This window comes from Bos mutus, chromosome 4, assembly GCF_027580195.1.
Source record: "Bos mutus isolate GX-2022 chromosome 4, NWIPB_WYAK_1.1, whole genome shotgun sequence".
NCBI classification, from domain to species: Eukaryota; Metazoa; Chordata; class Mammalia; order Artiodactyla; family Bovidae; genus Bos; species Bos mutus.
Genome location: NC_091620.1, coordinates 63,561,545 through 63,581,191, shown reverse-complemented (window position 1 = coordinate 63,581,191; position 19,647 = coordinate 63,561,545). Strand labels below are relative to the sequence as shown.

Sequence of the window (19,647 nt, the reverse complement as noted above, 5' to 3'; positions counted from 1 at the left end):
AGAATTCACAGTAAATTAATCTACTCTATCATAAAATCAGAAGAGAACTTGTGTCTGTGTCTAAAAACCAGGTTTTCTTTAGGCTTTAATAATAGTTGAGAACTTTAAGAAAGGATTAGAGAATTGCAAAAGAATTAAGTTAATCACTTTAGTAACTTGCCCGAGGGTCATTATAACAATCTTCCTAACCATTATAATTTTCTAAACCGTGTACTAGTGAGTACTTCAGGAGGACACATGTTCAAATTCTGTTATTCTCTGCTTTAACTCAGGGGCTTAACACAGTAACCTTGCACATAAATTGAAAAGAAAGTGCTAGTCACTCAGTCATGTCCGACTGTTTGCAATCCCAGGGACTGTCATCTGCCAGGCTGCTTTGTCCACAGGATTTCCCAGGCAAGAATACTGGAGTGAGTTGCCATTTCTTTTTCCAGGGCATCTTCCCAACTCACATAAAGTGAAAGTGAAAAGTGAAGTTGCTCAGCCATGTCTGACTCTTTGCAACCCCATGGACTACAGCCTACCAGGCTCCTCTGTCCATGGGATTTTCCAGGCAAGAGTACTGCAATGAGTTGCAAACACAGTAAATCAATGAATGAATGAATTCTCTTAAAAGAGACTATAAAATGAATTTTAACCAAAGCCCCAGATAATGCCAATCTCCTGATTAAGTTAACTGTGACTTTAGAACAAAGAAAACTTAATTGAGCTTAGAAATGGGAAATTAGTAGTACTTTGTTTCCTTTATTTTCTTTTTATCCCTACAATATCTTTTCAGTTCTGTGTACTATTGAGTACTTTGATGTTGGCCCACAGTATCTAGAGTAGGATAAATACAACATTATGGGTGATCCCGATGAGAAAAAGGATTAAAATGTTAGAAGCAGACTAAGAAAAGGCTTTAAAAGGGGGGGCTCAGGTGGTGGAGGGGTTGTGTGTGATACTTTTATCTTGAGAAAACAGTGAGAATCTGATATCTCTATCTACTCTTTGGCTTCTTACCCTGGTTAATAAAAGACAATGTATCTAGTTTTAACCCACTTGAGTTTAACCACTCTGAACAAAGATGAGATCAGTTCAAGTAATTGCCATGGAAGGAGGCCTTCATACACAAAAATGAAAAAGAGGAAATAAAGGGGAGAATTTTTCAAAGCATAGTAGATAAGAAACATTAAGAAAACAGAAGAGTCTGTTACATAATAACAAAATGTGACACAGAGAAAAGACAACTATCTTAGAGAAAAACAAATAATTCTAGAAACAGGCAATTTTTTTTGTAGGAATAGAGTCCTATATATCTATAAAAATGATGAACAGTCATGATGAATATCTCTCATGTCAAGAAAAGGTATTAAGTTATTTTTAAGAAGACAGGTAAGAGTATAGTAACTCTTAAAAAATTCCCATTACATATAAAATGTATTCTTACTCAAGCACTAGACCCTTGCCTTTAAAGAATCATGCCCTGTCATAAAATTTTGAGTTGTTAAAAAATGCTGAAATGTAGGTTAATCACTTAGGACAAGGTCATGAGTGAATATAAATCTGCATTTCAGTTAACTTTATTTATAATTTTGAATTTTTCTAATCTTGCCCAATCTGATTTAGTAATTTTTTTTGCTTCAATCTAGCTGAAAATGTTTTTACTAGAAATAGAAGCGTCAGATCTGTTGTGTTGTGTTGTTTCTAACTCCCTTGTATTCGCATTTTTAGAGTATCTTAAACCTTTAAGTTTCTTTGCCAGGAATCTTGATAGGCTTCTCTTTCATGAGGTTTAGTTTGATTAAGACCAATAATTCAGTCTATCTATTGACTTATGAGGGAGCAAGGAAACTCAGTATGTTGTGGTATGCTGCTAGGGAACAGTTAGTAGGGATATGCCACTGGTGTTCCTCTGTGTTTTGAAACTCCTTCTCATCTCTTGGGTAGCCCTACATGAAAATAGGAATCTTGACCACCAGATGCATGGGATTCTGTTGGGAAGGGTGTATTAGTGTTCTCCAGAGGAATAGAACTAATATAGTGTGTGGGAATGTATACAGAGAGACAGACAGATGTATTTTAAGGAATTGGCTCACATGATTGTAGGGGTTGGCAGGTCTAAAATCTGCAAGATGTTGCATCTTGAGTCTAAAAGTAGTCTGAAGGAGGCAAAAATCCCTCTCCCTCCAGCGATCTCAGTCTTTTTCTGGTAATGTTACTGATCAATTGACCAAGACAGGAGGATTATCTGGGTGGGTTTAATCTAATTACATGAGCCCTTAAAAACAAATAACTTTTTCCAAATGCAACAGAAGATAAGGGGGACAGAGGGTCTCAGGAGGATTTGAAGCATAAGAAGAATAAACGTGCTACTGTTGGCATTGAAAATGGGGTTGGCCATGAGCCATGGTATACAGGTAGCCTCTAGAAGTTGAGCAGTCAGCAAAAAAACAGTCCTGCATCCACATGGAACTGGTTTCTGCCAACAACCTGAATAAGCCTAGAAGTGGATTCTCCCCTCACAAAACTCTTAAATAAGAGCCTAGTTCTGCTGAAACCTTGATTTCAGCTTTATCACACCCAGAGCAGAGTACCAGCCAAGCATGCCTGAACTTCTACAAAATTAGGTTGTATTTTTAAATTAACTTTGTGGTAGTTTATTACATAATAATAGAAAACTAATACATGTGATTAGCTTGTTTTTAGAATGCGGACCTACATTTATAGTAAATATTCCATAGCATGTTTATTTTATGCATGGACAACTATTAAGTTGTATCCACACTGGTACTTCCTTCTGTGGGAGACATAGCATAATTGTTAAAAGCTCAGACTACGAGTCAGATTTTACTTCCATCTGAAATCACTTAACTAGCAAATGACCTTCAATATGTATTTAACTTCTCTAAGCCTCATTCCCCTCATCTGTAAAATGAGAGTAATAGTACCTACTCATAAGAATTTTACGTTGCTGATATAGTGGCCATTGTTATATGATGACAGTGATCACCATGATGGCAACCCAAAAAATGTTGTCAATGAGGGCAGCAATCTGGGCATTCATGTGAAGCCATGGCTGAGATCTTTTCACTTATTTCTTCATAAGCCTGCTGTGATCTCTGTATATGGATTTTCTGGGTTATCCTTTCAGTTTTTTTCCATATGTTTTGCTTAAAAACTAGATATCCATGCCTTTCTCATGAATTCTTTATCTCCAGTCTCAAAATTTTGTTTTTCCCAAGAAATTCTGTAAAATGAGTAAAGTGAAAGTGAAGTCGCTCAGTCATGTCTGGACTCTTTGCGACCCCGTGGACTGTGGCCTACCAGGCTCTTCTATCCATGGGATTTTCCAGGCAAGAATACTGGAGTGGGTTGCCATTTCCTTCTCCAGGAGATCTTCCCAACCCAGGGCTTGAACCCGGGTCTCCCGCATTGTAGGCAGACGCTTTACCAATCTGAGCCACCAGGGAAGTCAAAAATGAGTAAGATATAATTTTAAAACGGGTTTGTCAACAAAACAGATTTGGACATTAAAGTTGAGTTTTTTTAATTAGAGAGCTATTATATGGTTACATGCCTGTAGCTCTTCAAAAAAAAAGAGACTATATTTTCATTTGCCCTATCGACAAAGAAGCATCTTCTAAGACTATTTTTTGAAATGCACTTTGGGAAAAACTATCCCTTCAGATATAAATCATTAACTCCCTGAGCTAACACTTTTCTTTATTAAAGCCTGACTTCATCTACATAGTTCAGATTGTTTAACCTATAAACAACCTTTACTCACACACTTAATCTCCTTCTAGTATATTTTTTTTGTTACTATCTAAATGTGAAGGAGAAGCTATTGTCTGGTTTTACATATTGCCATCAAAATCAGTAATGGTTGAGAATCATTTCAAGGATTTATGATATGTATAGAAATGAAACAGACTATATGAAATGCTAAGAACAAGTTGCTAAATGCTGGACTTCCCTGGTAGCTTAGATTGTAAAGAATCTGCCTGCAATGTGGGAGACCCAGGTTCAATCCTGGCTTTGGGTATTCTCTAAATGTTAATAAATGATAATAAACCATACCATCAATCAGAATCAGAAGTTTTCTGTTTTAACAATTTTTTCTGCTTTTCCTTGAAGAAATGATTAAGACAGGAAGATGGGTGGAACTAAATGATTTTTAATGTGATCCAGGGTATCTAGTAATAAAGTTTACACACTTATTTGTTATCTATCACCCCTAAAAGTTGGATTGTAAAAAAATTTCTCATATATATGACTGTCATGAATTCAGAGTGACAGTGGTATTTTATATACTAACTCTCAATAGTGCATTTTCTTCTTTTCTTTCTCCTGAAGAAGATACTATATGGAAATCCAATTTCCCATTCCTCTATATCAAACCAGTAGGGTAATAAGTAAGGCCTGGATTATTGATTTCAACATTTTAGCCATAGAATATTTTCTTCAGAGGAAACATTTTGTGGTACAGGCAAAAGGTATAGAAGTTGTCACCACCCAATATCTCCCACGTCTGCCTTTGTTGGCCCTTGAATGGACTCTGGAAAATACCGATGGCTTTGAAGACAGCACTTTGAAAACCTGCTTAAAACTGTATACTTGGGTAAATATTGCCAGGTTTTCTTATGTAACCAGCAAAACATTTTACTTAGAGTTTATAGCTCCCTCTTAAAATGTCTTGAGGTGTTCAAGATTCTGTTGTTGACACTGGCAGCATGCCAGACAGAAAATTTTGTCGGAAATAAAATCCAGTATTTTCCTTATTAAGCTCCTTAACCAACAAGATGGGAATTGAGGGGGAGGGAATAAAGAAATATGATCTTTTACTATAATTGTTTTGAAAAAGAGAACAAAGGCAATATTAAGTAAAACCCAACATAGAAAATTTAAATAGAAAGTTATCATTTGAACACCTAGGCAGACAGGAGTAAAGAAATACAGATGGGAATTGAGGGGGAGGGAATAAAGAAATATGATCTTTTACTATAACTGGTTTAGAAAAGAGAACAAAGGCAGTATTGAGTAAAAATCAACATAGGAAAGAAATTTAAATAGAAAGTTATTGTATGAATAGCCTATACATTTTTACATGAAAGATTTTTACTTAACATTTTTGAGAAACTGTAAGTGAACTTGAAGACTGAATTCTTAAATTTTAAAATGTTTCCAAATAGTACAGTTTTAAGGTTCTCTGCATAAATCTATCTAAAGCAAAGTGAAAATTCACTGAGGAATGTAAATGAACATTTGAAAGAGGCGATAAAATGTAGAGAAACCATAACAAGCTTTCTAACCAAACTTTGTCTTTTATTAAGTATGTTTTATCACTTTACAGAATGTAAATGTAGAGGATTCCGATATATTGAAATTAGGAACCAGTCTAACTGTATTTCAATTAGCTGTCCTGTGGAAAACCAGTTGTTTCCTGACTGATCAGACTGTTAATCTGTTCTATAGATTTTCCTGGTCAGAAAATCTAATATCTTCTAAATATTTACCTTACCAACATTAATAAATTCAGCCATTTCTTTTTTTTTAAATTTTATTTTATTTTTAAACTTTACAATATTGTATTAGTTTTGCCAAATATCGAAATGAATCTGCCACAGGTATACCTGTGTTCCCCATCCTGAACCCTCCTCCCTCCTCCCTCCCCATTGTTTCTCATAAGGCACAATGACTTTGTTTTTCCTCAGTCTCTTTGGAATCACATTTGGCATGTCTAAAAAAGGCTTGCTTTCTTACAGCCTAGTGCACATTTAGAAAAATGTGTTCAAATGCCTCAGAGTAGTCTCCAGAGAACACTAACACGTTCCAGCAGTATTGCCGTAGACCACAAAATTGATTACAACTGTTTAATGAAGTTACAGAGCCTATATCACATTTCTTTTCAACATTCTTAATGGTGGCAAATTGTATATTGTGGTTGAATTTGATGTTTATTTTCAGAGGGATGTTTCAGTAGAAAGTGATATAGCTGTAATAAGTCCTAGGTTTCAATGGAAAGAGAGAAAGCATGAAAAGTATAATCTGAGAAAGGCTATCTGAAAGTCATAGGTGTCTTGGGAGGGAATTTAAAGAGCACATCCTAACAAAGAATGCTAAACTCAGAGAGGCGTTCACAGATGCTATTTATTAATCTAACCCATATCCTGACTGTGTATATAAATACTGAGTACTCTAAACTGAAATTAAAAATCAGATTAAATCAGATCAGATCAGTCGCTCAGTCGTGTCTGACTCTTTGTGACCCCATGAAGTGAAGCATGCCAGGCCTCCCTGTCCATCACCAACTCCTGGAGTTCACCCAGACTCACGTCCATCGAGTCAGTGATGGCATCCAGCCATCTCATCCTCTGTCGTCCCCTTCTCCTCCTGCCCCCAATCCCTCCCAGCATCAGAGTCTTTTCCAATGAGTCAACTCTTCCCATGAGGTGGCCAAAGTATTGGAGTTTCAGCTTTAGCATTCCTTCCAAAGAAATCCCAGGGCTGATCTCCTTCAGAATGGACTGGTTGGATCTCCTTGCAGTCCAAGGGACTCTCAAGAGTCTTCTCCAACACCACAGTTCAAAAGCATCAATTCTTCGGCACTCAGCCTTCTTCACAGTCCAACTCTCACATCCATACATGACCACAGGAAAAACCATAGCCTTGACTAGACGAACCTTTGTTGGCAAAGTAATGTCTCTGCTTTTGAATATGCTGTCTAGGTTGGTCATAACTTTCCTTCCAAGGAGTAAGAGTCTTTTAATTTCATGGCTGCAGTCACCATCTGTAGTGATTTTGGAGCCCAGAAAAATAAAGTCTGACACTGTTTCCACTGTTTCCCCATCTATTTCCCATGAAGTGGTGGGACCGGATGCCATGATCTTCGTTTTCTGAATGTTGAGCTTTAAGCCAACTTTTTCACTCTCCACTTTCACTTTCATCAAGAGGCTTTTGAGTTCCTCTTCACTTTCTGCCATAAGGGTGGTGTCATCTGCATATCTGAGGTTATTGATATTTCTTCCGGCAATCTTGATTCCAGCTTGTGCTTCTTCCAGCCCAGCGTTTCTCATGATGTACTCTGCATATAAGTTAAATAAGCAGGGTGACAATATACAGACTTGACGTACTCCTTTTCCTATTTGGAACCAGTCTGTTGTTCCATGTCCAGTTCTAACTGTTGCTTCCTGACCTGCATACAGATTTCTCAAGAGGCAGATCAGGTGGTCTGGTATTCCCATCTCTTGAAGAATTTTCCACAGTTTTTTGTGATCCACACAGTCAAAGGCTTTGGCATAATCAATAAAGCAGAAATAGATGTTTTTCTGGAACTCTCTTGCTTTTTACATGATCCAGCAGATGTTGGCAATTTGATCTGTGGTTCCTCTGGCTTTTCTAAAACCAGCTTGAACATCAGGAAGTTCACGGTTCACATATTGCTGAAGCCTGGCTTGGAGAATTTTGAGCATTACTTTACCAGCATGTGAGATGAGTGCAATTGTGTGGTAGTTTGAGCATTTTTTGGCATTGCCTTTCTTTGGGATTGGAATGAAAACTGACCTTTGCCAGTCCTGTGGCCACTGCTGAGTTTTCCAAATTTGCTGGCATAATGAGTGAACATAGCTGCAAATATATATGTGTGTGGGGGTGGGTGTACATGCTGTTTATCTTCATTACTCAAAAATTCCATATCTTCAAATTCACCTAATCAATAAAATTTAATTCCAAAATCAGTACACCCTTGGTATTTTCAGTCTCATTTGTGGACATGCTCAGTGTGGCGAAAAATTTAAGTCATCTGACATACACCTCCTAGCTGAAGTTGAGCAAGGCAAGCTCTTCCTTATTGTTCAATTCTCAAGTATAAAAATGTCCCATTTTCAGTCTATTTAGAGTACATTTTTTGCACTTTTTATTGATTTTACTTTTTAAGTGACCCCTAAGCATAAACAAAGTGTGTCTAAAAACAAGAAGGCTGTATTACACCTTACAGAGAAAGTACTATATTAGATATGCCTCCCTTCCTGCTACTGCTGCTAAGTCGCTTCAGTTGTGTCCGACTCTGTGCGACCCCATAGACGGCAGCCCACCAGGCTCCCCCATCCCTGGGATTCTCCAGGCAAGAACACTGGAGTGGGTTGCCATTTCCTTCTCCAATGCATGAAAGTGAAAAGTTAAAGTGAAATCGCTCAGTTGTGTCCGACTCTTAGTGACCCCATGGACTGCAGCCTACCAGGGTCCTCCATCCATGGGATTTTCCAGGCAAGAGTACTGGAGTGGGGTGCCATTGCCTTCTCCATGCCTCCCTTAGGCATGAGTTATAATGGTGTTGGTTGTGAGTTCAGTGTTGATGCATTGTAATATATATTAAATAAGTTACTTTTAAACAGAAATACACATAAATCCAAGTTATATGTTGATCTGATAATTAAAGTATTGTAATCAGAGGCATAATTTTCTGTTTCCCTTAGGAGCATGGTTCAGTGATTGTGATGACTTTATAGACCAGAACCACCACAGATAGAACCAGTTATATATACATATATAAAACAAATAATGTATAAAAAGGATAGTTTATCAAAACCAAATCAGATTATTCCCAATAATGCAGGCTTGGTTTAACACTACAGAATTGAGTGTACTGTATCACGTAAACAAATTAAAGTCATATCTCAGTAGCTGAGTAGAGTGCATTTCATAAAATCCAACATAGAATTCTGTGAAATTTTTTTTTACAAAAGGAACTAGCAAAGTATAAGAAGAGCTTCTTCAGCTTTATCAAGGTTTCTATATAAAACCTGCCACAGTCATTGTGTTTAATAGTGAATTATATATTAATTGTGAACTTACACTTAATGTCTCTCCTGAGACTGAAAACAAAATAGTAACTGCTTGTATTAGTCCTGTTTAGTACTGTATTAAGAGGCCTGAAGTTTGAGCAAACACTGGGAGATAGTGCAGGACAGGGAAGCCTGGTGTGCTCTAGTCCATGGGGTCACAAAGAGTCAGACACGACTTAGCAGCTGAACAGCAGAAGTCCTGGGAAAAGCAGTAAGGCAAAAAATAGACGGATGGGTGGGTGGGTGGATGGATAGACAAGAAAAGAAATAAGAAATGTTGTTTTTCACAGATTTCATATAACTATGTACTTAGACTAGAATACTCAAAATAATATACAGATTAGCAATTGAAATAACAGAAACTTAGTCAAGCTGCTGGATACAAATCATTATACAAAATGAGTTGCATTTCTGTAACCAACAATGAAAAACTAAATTTTTTAAAAAAATAAAGAGGGTTTATCCATAGGGAAAAAAGTGATGCTAACAAGAAATTTCTTGAGCTAACAAGAAATATAAATCCAATAAAATACACATGGAACCTTTAAGAGAAATTGTTAAAGCTATTTGGAGACAATGAAGGAAACCTAAGTAGATGGAGAATAATAGCATGTCCATGCATTGGAAGACTTGATATTGTAAAGATGTTAATTCTTCCCAAATGATCTTTAGACTCAGTGCCATTCTCATCAAAATCACAATGGGATGTGTTGTGTAAAAGGTACTACCACACAGCAATGAATCTGAATTAAATTATAGAAACACAGATGACCTTCACAAATTTATATTAAGTGAAAGAAGAAAGTCACAAAAGCAAATGTGTAGTGTGAAACTTTATTACTCAGAAAACATTCATGGTGGGAAGACTATAAAAGGAAACCAAGGGAATGTTTATCACTAAAATCAGGACAGTGGCTGCCTTTACAGAATGGGTAGGGGATGTTGTCAGGGAGGATTGTGTTTCTAGGATGCAGAGTGTTATTTCTTGACCTGGGTAGTATTTATTTGGATGTTCTGTTCACTGTGTGATTAGTGTTTAAACTGTAAATATATGTTTGATGTAACAAAAAAAAAAATTGCAGAGCTAAACCAAAGAAATTTGAAATGGATTGAGTGTATTACTGAGAGCAACAACCTTAGATATGCAGTTGATACCATGCTAATGTCAGGAAGTGAAGAGCAACTAAAGAGCCTCTAGATGACAGTGAAAGAGGAGAGTGAAAAAGCTGGCTTAAAACTCAACATTCAAAAAACTTAAGAACATGACATCTACTCCCATCACTTCATGGCAAATAGAAGGGGAAAAAATTGAAGCAGTGACGGTTTTTTTTTTCCCTTGGGCTCCAAAATCACTGCAAAAGATGACTGTAGCCATGAAATTAAAACACGCTTGCTGTATGGAAGGAAAGCTTTGACAAACCTAGACAGCATATTAAAAAGCAAAGACATCACTTTGCCAACAAAGATCTGTACAGTCAAAGCTATGGTTTTTCCAGTAGTCAGTTACAGATTTGAGAGTTGGACCATAAAGAAGGCTGAGCACTGAAGAATTGATGTTTTCAAATTGTGGTGTTGGAGAAGACTCTTGAGAGTCCCTTGGACAGCAAGGAGATCAAACTAGTCAGTGCTAAAGGAAATCATCCCTGAATATTCATTGGAAGGACTGAAGCTAAAGCTGAAGCTCCAATTCTTGGGCCACCTAATGCGAAGAGACAACTCATTTGAAAAGACCCTGATGCTGGGAAAGATTGAAAGCGAAAGGAGAAAAGGGCAGCAAAGGATGAGATGGTTATATAGCATCACCAACCCAATGGACATGAATTTGAGCAAACTCTAGGAGATAGTGAAGGACAGGGAAGCCTGGCATGCTGCAGTCCATGGGGTTGCAAAGAGTCAGACATGACTTAACGACTGAACAACAATGTTATTAAGTTATTCCATTATATTGCTGCTGCTAAGTCACTTCAGTCGTGTCTGACTCTGTGCGACCCCAGAGATGGTAGCCCACCAGGCTCCCCTGTCCCTGGGATTCTCCAGGCAAGAACACTGGAGTGGGTTGCCATTTCCTTCTCCAGTGCATGAAAGTAAAAAATGAAAGTGAAGTCGCTCAGTCATGTCAGACTCCTAGCGACCCCATGGGCTGTAGCCCACCAGGCTCCTCCAGCCATGGGATTTTCCAGGCAAGAGTACTGGAGTGGGATGCCATTGCCTTCTCCGATTCCATTATATTAAATTATATTAAAAAGTGTCTCTTTGCAGCTACATGAACTGTAGCCCACCAGGCTACTCTGTCTATGGAATTTTTCAAACAAGAATTCTGGATTGGATTGCCATTTCCTTCTCCTGGGGATCTAGGGATTGAACCCACATCTCCTGTGTCGGCAGGCAGGTCCTTTACCACTAGCACCATCCACTATCTGGGAAGAGCCGCTGGGTGGGCAAGAGACAAACTGGAGAACAATTATACCAAAGAAGTTCTCACATTGCTTCAAAAGTTCTAGGCTCCACAGCAGACTTCCCAACCTGGGGATTTGGCAAAAAAGACTGAGAATCCCCAAGGAATTTGACTTTGAAGGCCAGTAGGATTTGATTACAGAACTTCTACAGGACTGGGGAAACAGAGACTCTTGGAGGGCACAAACAAAACCTTGTGTGCACCAGGACCCAGGAGAAAGGAGCAGTAACCCCACAAGAGACCGATCCAGACTTGCCTGTGCGTGTCTAGGAGTCTCTGGCAGAGACATGGGTTGACCATGGCCTATTGCAGTGTCAGGGGCACTGACCACAACTGGGAGCCACCAGGGAAACCCTTCTTGTGGCTCAGCTGGTAAAGAAACTGCCTGTAATGCATGAGACCTGGATTCAATCCCTGGTTGGGAAAATCCCCTGGAGAAGGGAAAGTCTACCCACTCCAGTATTCTGGCCTGGAGAATTCCATGGACTGTATAGTCCATGGGGTCACAAAGAGTAGGATACAACTGAGTGACTTTCATTTTCATATTTAATGTTGAATCAACTTAAATGATTCAGAATACTCTATTCAGGTAGAAAGTTTATAAGAAGCACCTTTTAAAAGACTATTACAAATTTTGTTCTACCCAGTTTACTAGATCTATCAGAATAGTGTGAGGCAAATTCTGCTTTTACTACGTTTAGGAAGGTCATTAGTGGACAAACCACATAGGATTTTATAATATAACAGGATGTTAATAGCTAACAATATCTACCACTTTTTTGAGCATTTACCAAGTACCACATACTAGGTCAAACATAAATGCATTATCTCATTTAATCCTGGAAACAACTCTTAAGTGCGACTATCATTGTTGTCTCCATATCACACAGGTAAAGGACTGTGTGATATGGAGACATGAATCACATTTTAAGTCTCTCTGATTCCAGAACTCCTGTTCTTAACCATAGCCCCATGTAAGGATTAGAATGGCAATCTAGTGATGTATTTAACATTACATATTGTTACAGGTTCTCATTTAGTATAACTGGTTATGATTTGAGTATTCATATTTGTTAATTTAGTAAATGTCAACTATATGCAAAGCATTTCCATGGTTTCAATCTACTCAGTCTTTTGCCCCATTTGAAAGCTTGCAACCTATACCACAGAAGTTTGCTTGTCGCCTTCTTCCTTGGAGCTAGGGTATTGTGATATTTAAAGTTTCACTAAATTTAATTCAGCTTTACAGATGATTGGTATACGTGTCACTTGGACTACACAATAATCGACTTCTTGATTTTGCTGCAGTACAGAAAATTACCTCTTGAGCCCAAGGAGCAACTCTTTTTGCTGAGAGTGCTAATTCTTTTATTTCTTTATACCCTCATAACCCCCTCTTTAGATGAATTTTTAAATAAAATTTTATTGACAAAAATATTTTAATTTGTTCATATTGTTTTTACAGTACTATAACCTGCCGTGTCCTGTACAGGACTGATTCTATGTATAGTTCATTTATGATCAGATGGTGATTCTGGTCATTTCTATAAAATGTTAGGACATCAGGCTACTGGTTAAAAACATACCCCTATTTATTGCATTCCTTTATGAAAAAAAATCTGTGTATTATTTTGACTTACAGTGCCTTTTCTAGGAGCTTAACTTAGTATAGTTTAACACTTCTCTAATGGATCCTATGGCAGAATACTAGCCAAGGTATAAGGAACAGAAGCTGGGCAGATTTTTTTGTGCCCTATAGACTTTAAAGAACCCAGGATTCCATTTATTTACTCAGTTATTTCACTATATTTCTTTCCTTTATGTTTCCAGTATCTACTCATAATTTATTCAGAAAAAATTTCTAAATATCAGTGAAAATGCATGTCTGAAGTTGATTTTTATTATTGCTTTACCATCTGAAAACTAGACCAACAAAATTCCACTGTTTTCCTTCATCCTTATTTGCTGCTTGTAGAAGGCTGTATACTGTCACCCTGCTTGTTTAACTTATATGCAGAGCACATCATGAGAAACGCTGGGCTGGAAGAAGCACAAGCTGAAATCAGGATTGCCGGAAGAAATATCAATAACCTCAGATATGCAGATGACACCACCCTTATGGCAGAAAGTGAAGAGGAACTCAAAAGCCTCTTGATGAAAGTGAAAGTGGAGAGTGAAAAAGTTGGCTTAAAGCTCAACATTCAGAAAACGAAGATCATGGCATCTGGTCCCATCACTTCATAGGAAATAGATGGGGAAACAGTGAAAACAGTGTCAGACTTTATTTTTCTGGGCTCCAAAATCACTGCAGATGGTGACTGCAGCCATGAAATTAAAAGATACTTACTCCTTGGAAGGAGAGTTATGACCAACCTAGATAGCATATTCAAAAGCAGAGACATTACCTTTGCCAACAAAGGTCCATCTAGTCAAGGCTATGGTTTTTCCTGTGGTCATGTATGGATGTGAGAATTGGACTGTGAAGAAGGCTGAGCGCCGAAGAATTGATGCTTTTGAACTGTGGTGTTGGAGAAGACTCTTGAGAGTCCCTTGGACTGCAAGGGGATCCAACCAGTCCATTCTGAAGGAGATAAGCCCTGGGTGTTCTTTGGAAGGAATGATGCTAAAGCTGAAACTCCAGTACTTTGGCCACCTCATGGGAAGAGTTGACTCATTGGAAAAGACTCTGATGCTAGGAGGGATTGGGGGCAGGAGGAGAAGGGGACGACAGAGGATGAGATGGCTGGATGGCATCACTGACTCGATGGATGTGAGTTTGAATGAACTCCGGGAGTTGGTGATGGACAGGGAGGCCTGGCGTGCTGCAACTTATGGGGTCTCAAAGAGTCAGACACTACTGAACGACTGAACTGAACTGAAATCCATATTGGGCTTCCCTTGTGGCTCAGCTGGTAAAGAAGCACCTGCAATGTGGGAGACCTGGGTTTGATCCCTGGGTTGGGAAGATTCCCTGGAGAAGGGAAAGGCTATCCACTCCAGTATTCTGGCCTAGAGAATTCCATGGACTGCCCATGGGGTCACAAAGAGTTGGACACGACTGAGCGACTTTAACTTCACTTCAGTTCTTCAGATCCATATTAGCTGCATTTTACTAACTTTAATGATCATGTATAGTTTGGTTACCTTCTTTTTTCCTACTACTTTTGTAAATAAGACATGCTCCTGCACAAAATAAAATTTTTTCATTACTTAAAAAATACTATTCTATAACAGCTTTTCTCTTTGGTCCTTAAGTCATTGACATCACTATATTGGCAACTGAGAATTAATTCGTGAATGGATTCTTTCATCTATAGTTTTCAAAATGCCATCTAGGAATCTGAGAGCCTTCCAGGGTCTCTTTGGGGAGGAAATTATTTTCATAATACTAAAATGTCATTTGCCTTTTCTACTTTCAGTCTCTCTTGAATCTAGTGTTGAGTTTTTAGAAATTTCATGGCATGTGATATTACAACAGCTTGAATGAAAAGCAGATAAAGAGAATCCATTCATCTTCTATTAAGCCAGACATTAAAGAGACTTGAAAAAATGTAAAACAATAACTCACTTTTACTACCTTTCTAATTTAAATTTTCATTATGAATTAATGTTTTTAAACCACTGAGTTTTAGTTTCAAACATGGTATTATTGGTAGATATAACTTGCATAAACAAAAGAGTTCTTCAAGGCTGTCAGTAATTTTTAAACATGTAAAGGGATCCTGAGACCAAAAAGCCAATAGTCTATATATCTTTTTTATTCTCAAATGTTTGAATTTTTCTTATATTTTATTTCATATTATAAAAAGCATACTGAAAATAATCTATTTTTAGGTTGCTACAAACCTCAGGAAAGATCAGATTACTTGACGTTGGCAGCTGCTTTAACCCATTTCTGAAGTTTGAAGAATTTCTAACTGTTGGCATAGACATTGTACCTGCTGTAGAGGTATGCATAGTTCTGTTTGTTTTGTTCTGAGACTTGAACATTTTACATGTATATATACAAAGGAAGCACTATCTTTACATTCCTGAAATAGAAAATATATTTCCTGTGTACAAGTTGATAAGAGGCTCTTTCTAGTCAAAAATAAATGTATAGTCTATGAAAATTTGAGCATTTCTTTAATATTAATTTGACCAATACCATATTTGTCATTTTGTTTCTTGTTTATCATCTGTCATTGGAGTCAAGAAATTGTAGTAGGTTGCGAAGTTCCCAGATAGTTGTAATGTTTCAGCTTTTTATTTACTTTGATTTTTTTAATGCATCTCTTTCTGAAATGTACTGTGATGTAGAGCTAATATGGAATAGTAAAGAGCAGGGTCTTGGAGACTGCCAAATTTGTACTTAGTAGATAAAACTACTTTAACTTTACAGAGAATGTTTCCTCTGCTTTTAAAATTATATTTATTTCCCTCAGTGACATAAATTCATCACTTTTGCAGTTTTAACTTTTGATATGGCACCAGCCACAAAAAATTTACTAATTTTTATTGCTATGAAGAGATTATGTGTAAACAGTATAAACTCTTAGGGTCAGAGATTTTTTTTATCCCCACTGTTATGCTCCCAGGATCTAGAAGAGTGCCTGGCTTATTAAGTACTCAATAAGTACTTTAATAAGAGAAAGAAATCTTACTTTCAACCTCACTTTGACTGTCTGAGCCTCAGTTTTCTCATCCGTTCAGTGAGGTTTGTAATGGACCATACCTATAAGATTGTCATGTTTACTTGAGAAAAAGTACTTAAAGCACCTAAGAAAGGGCCTGTTTATATAGTAAGTGCTAAAGAAACGTTTGCTGTTATAATTGAAAAATTCCTGCCTGAAGTGTCAACTTTTAAATAAATTTATTCTTTAATTTTAATGAGCTTGACAATCTTTATGACTAACACTGACAAGAAAATGCTAAAAACCTTTACTATTATCTCTGCTTTATAAAGGTAGACAAATACTTTGCAGAGAATTCCTGTGCCATCAGAAGCTATAGTCTTATTTTATTTTCTTTTAAATATTTACTTATATATTTGGCTATGCCAGGTCTTAGTTGTGGCACACAGGATCTAGTTCCCTGGGCCCCCTGTATTGGGAGCACAGAATCTTGGCCACTGGACCACAGAGGAAGTCTCAGAGCTATAGTTTAAAGTGCAGGTGGATTTGCACATGGATTCTCTCCCCTTCCTTCCTTAAGATACACATTAGAGATATCCGTCAGCGACTGCTAAGACATGATGACCATTTAATCTAAACTTCAAGCTTAAATATTATTCTTAAAATATTAAATTGTTTATAGATAGGGCTATAAATTTTCAACTGTAAAGCCATTAAGGAAGGCAGAAGAACATAAGTTTAGTAGTAGAGTCAGACTTTTATAGTTCCCAGAACCCTATAACTAATTTTAAAACAAAAGGAAGAGACATACTTCCAAGCAAGATGCAGTGACAGGGACCAGTCTGATCCTCTTTCCTCCTACCTGCAGCAACTAAAATGTTGATAAAATATTCAGAAAAATATACAAGAGACATATATCAGGTAATGAAGGACAGTGATCCCCAAGAGATGGAAAAACAAATGAGGCATACAGTTTTACCAGCACGTAGCCTTCAGAGAGTTTCCAGTATGTGGCACAAATGGGATCCCAAGCAGAGCACAGCTGATAACCCTGAATTATGGAGGCAGAGGTGAAAGGCCTGGGATAGCAAGACAGCTAGGGTTCATGGACAAAGTACCAAAGATATGAGAGCTGCACAAAGAGAAAATTCCAGAGGTCTGCAAAGATTTCTTCTTGTGTACTCAACTGAGTACTTACCAGTACATTTCTGTGAGAAAACTATATGAACCTGGTGGGAGTACCACTTCAAAGGTCTAAGGGTTATATTGTCTGGTGCACTCACACAGGCTGGAAAGTAGTACCTGTTCCCCCTAGCCACACTGAAAACCTCAAGAATCAGAGTGCCTTGGGTAGAGTACACAAAACTGCCTTACCTGAGTGGTGGTGGTGGTTTAGTCGTTAGGTTGTGTCCGACTCTTGCAACCCCATGGACTGTAGCCTGTCCATTGGATTCTCAAGGCAAGAATACTGGAGTGGGTTGCCATTTCCTTCTCCAGGGGGTCTTCCTGACCCAGGAATCGAACCCAGGTCTCCTGCATTGCAGGCAGATTCTTTACCAACTGAGCTACAAGGGAAGCCCAGTAGTGGAAAATAATTAATAATTGCCTCTGTAGTAAGAATAATTAACCTTCGACTGAAGGCTGCTCTAGTCCCATGAAACAAATCTGGAAACAAGAGCCAAAAAAATCGAACTGTTTCCAGATAATTTAACTATTAATACATCCCAGAACAAAGTTAGAATATTTATAGCAGTACAGAGTAATCCAGTACACAGCAAAGTAAAATTCACCATACCTGACATCCAATAAAAAAGTAATCAGCCAAGTAAAGAAGCAAGAAAATAGGACCCACAATGAGATCAGTCTTCCAACAGAAAGCAACTGTGAACTGCCACAGATGTTAAAATTAGGAAATAAGGACATTAAGATGGGAATGTTATAACTATATTCTATATGTATAAAAAGTAGAGCCATGAAAGATAATTAAAAATAGCCAAATATAACTTCCAAAGATGGATACTATGGTGTATGATATGAAACGTGTACTAATGGGATTAATAGTACATTAGATATTACAGAAGTTAAACTGAGGACATAACAATTGAAACTACCCAAAATTAAACAGACTTTTTTTTTTTTAATGGAAGAGCATCAGCAAACAGTGAGTCAATTTCAAGTGGCCAAATATAAGCACAATTGGAGTCCCTTCAAAAAGGGGGAGAAGAGAATAAAAGAAATAAAATAATGGTCAGAATTCTTCCAAATTTGATAGAAGCTAATAGTAGAGCTGGCCTTGCGCATCCCAGGGGAATAGTTCTAGGATACCCCCCCACCACCACAGATGTCAAAATCTGGGTGCTCAAGCCCTTAGACTCAGGTCTTCCCTGGGTTCTATGTCCACAGATACAGAGAACTGACTGTATATTTCTTAAAAATCAACCCATGTCTAATTGGACCTGTGCAGTGAAAACTCATGGTGTGTGTTCAAGAGTCAACTGTAGGAGTTTATAATCTGTATAAAAATGTGTGATAACACTAGCACAAGAGGGGAAAAAGGGAAATATACTATATGTATAGTAATAGGTTTTTCTTCTACATATTAAGTGGTAAGATATTATGTGAAGGTAAAGATGTAAGATATTATGATAGGTAAAAGATGTAGACTATAAATTCTAAAGCAACTAGTAAAATAAAGAGTTACAGCTAATAAATTAGCAAAGGAGATAAAATAGGATCATAAAGAAATTTCTTTAATCCAAAAGATGGCATATAGAGAAGAAAGGAAACAATGAACAGATGGGAAACATAGAAAATAAATAGCAAGATTATACCTTTAAACTTAAGTTTCCCAATAATCACATTAAATAGACATGGCTTAAATACCCAATTAAAAGGTAGAAATTGTCAGACTAGATAAAAAAAAACAGGACTCAAATACATGTTGCCTGTAGGAAATGCACTTCAATTACACACAAGTAGGATGGCCAAAAGACTTAGAATGGCACTATTAAAATCAGACAAAGTAGACATTAGAGTAAAATATATCACTAGTAATAAAGATGCTTATTTCATCATCATAAAAAGATCAGTTCATCAAGAGTACAAAACAGTCTTCAACATTTATGCATCTAATAAAAGCTTCAAAATACATAAGCCAAAAGCTGATAAAGTAGCAATTACAGATATTTATAAAATTATAGTTGAAGATTTAATCAACTTTCTCTCAATAACTGATGGAATAATTAGAACATCAGTGAAAGAAGAACTCACCAAGAAAATTAGATATTTGGAATGAAGATAAATGAAAACATAAGCTATCAAAAACATAGGTATGCATAGGATGCCTCTAAAATCACTAAAGTGTACTTAGAGAGACTCCCCTGGCAGTCCAGCAGTTAAGACTCCATGATTCCAATCCAGGGAGCATGGGTTCAATCCCTGGTCAGACAACTGACCCCACATGCCATGTGGTGCAGCCAAAACAATAATTTAAAAATAAAGTAATACTGTACTTAAAGGAAATTATACAATACTAAACACCTTTATTATAATATAAGAAAGGTCTCAAAACAATGACATCAATTTTCAACTAGCAAAAACCAAAAAAGCCCATACTAAATCCAAAATACAAGAAAGAAAATAGTAAGATTATACCAGAAATCAATGAAATAAAAAACTTTCAGAAATATAGTAGGGAAAAAATTGAAAGCAAATGCTACTTGAGAAGAACAATAAAACTGATTAAGTCACTAAG

General features: G+C 37.2%; 1 protein-coding gene across 1 annotated transcript in view; it reads left to right on the top strand.

Annotated features, from left to right (window-relative positions):
* SAMTOR (S-adenosylmethionine sensor upstream of mTORC1) overlaps positions 1-19,647 on the top strand; it is a 79,427-nt gene that overhangs the window by 50,261 nt on the left and 9,519 nt on the right. Inside the window, exon 4 of the mRNA XM_005887433.3 lies at positions 15,115-15,229. Coding sequence (XP_005887495.1) covers positions 15,115-15,229 — 115 coding nt within the window. The remainder of the gene's footprint in view (positions 1-15,114; positions 15,230-19,647) is intronic.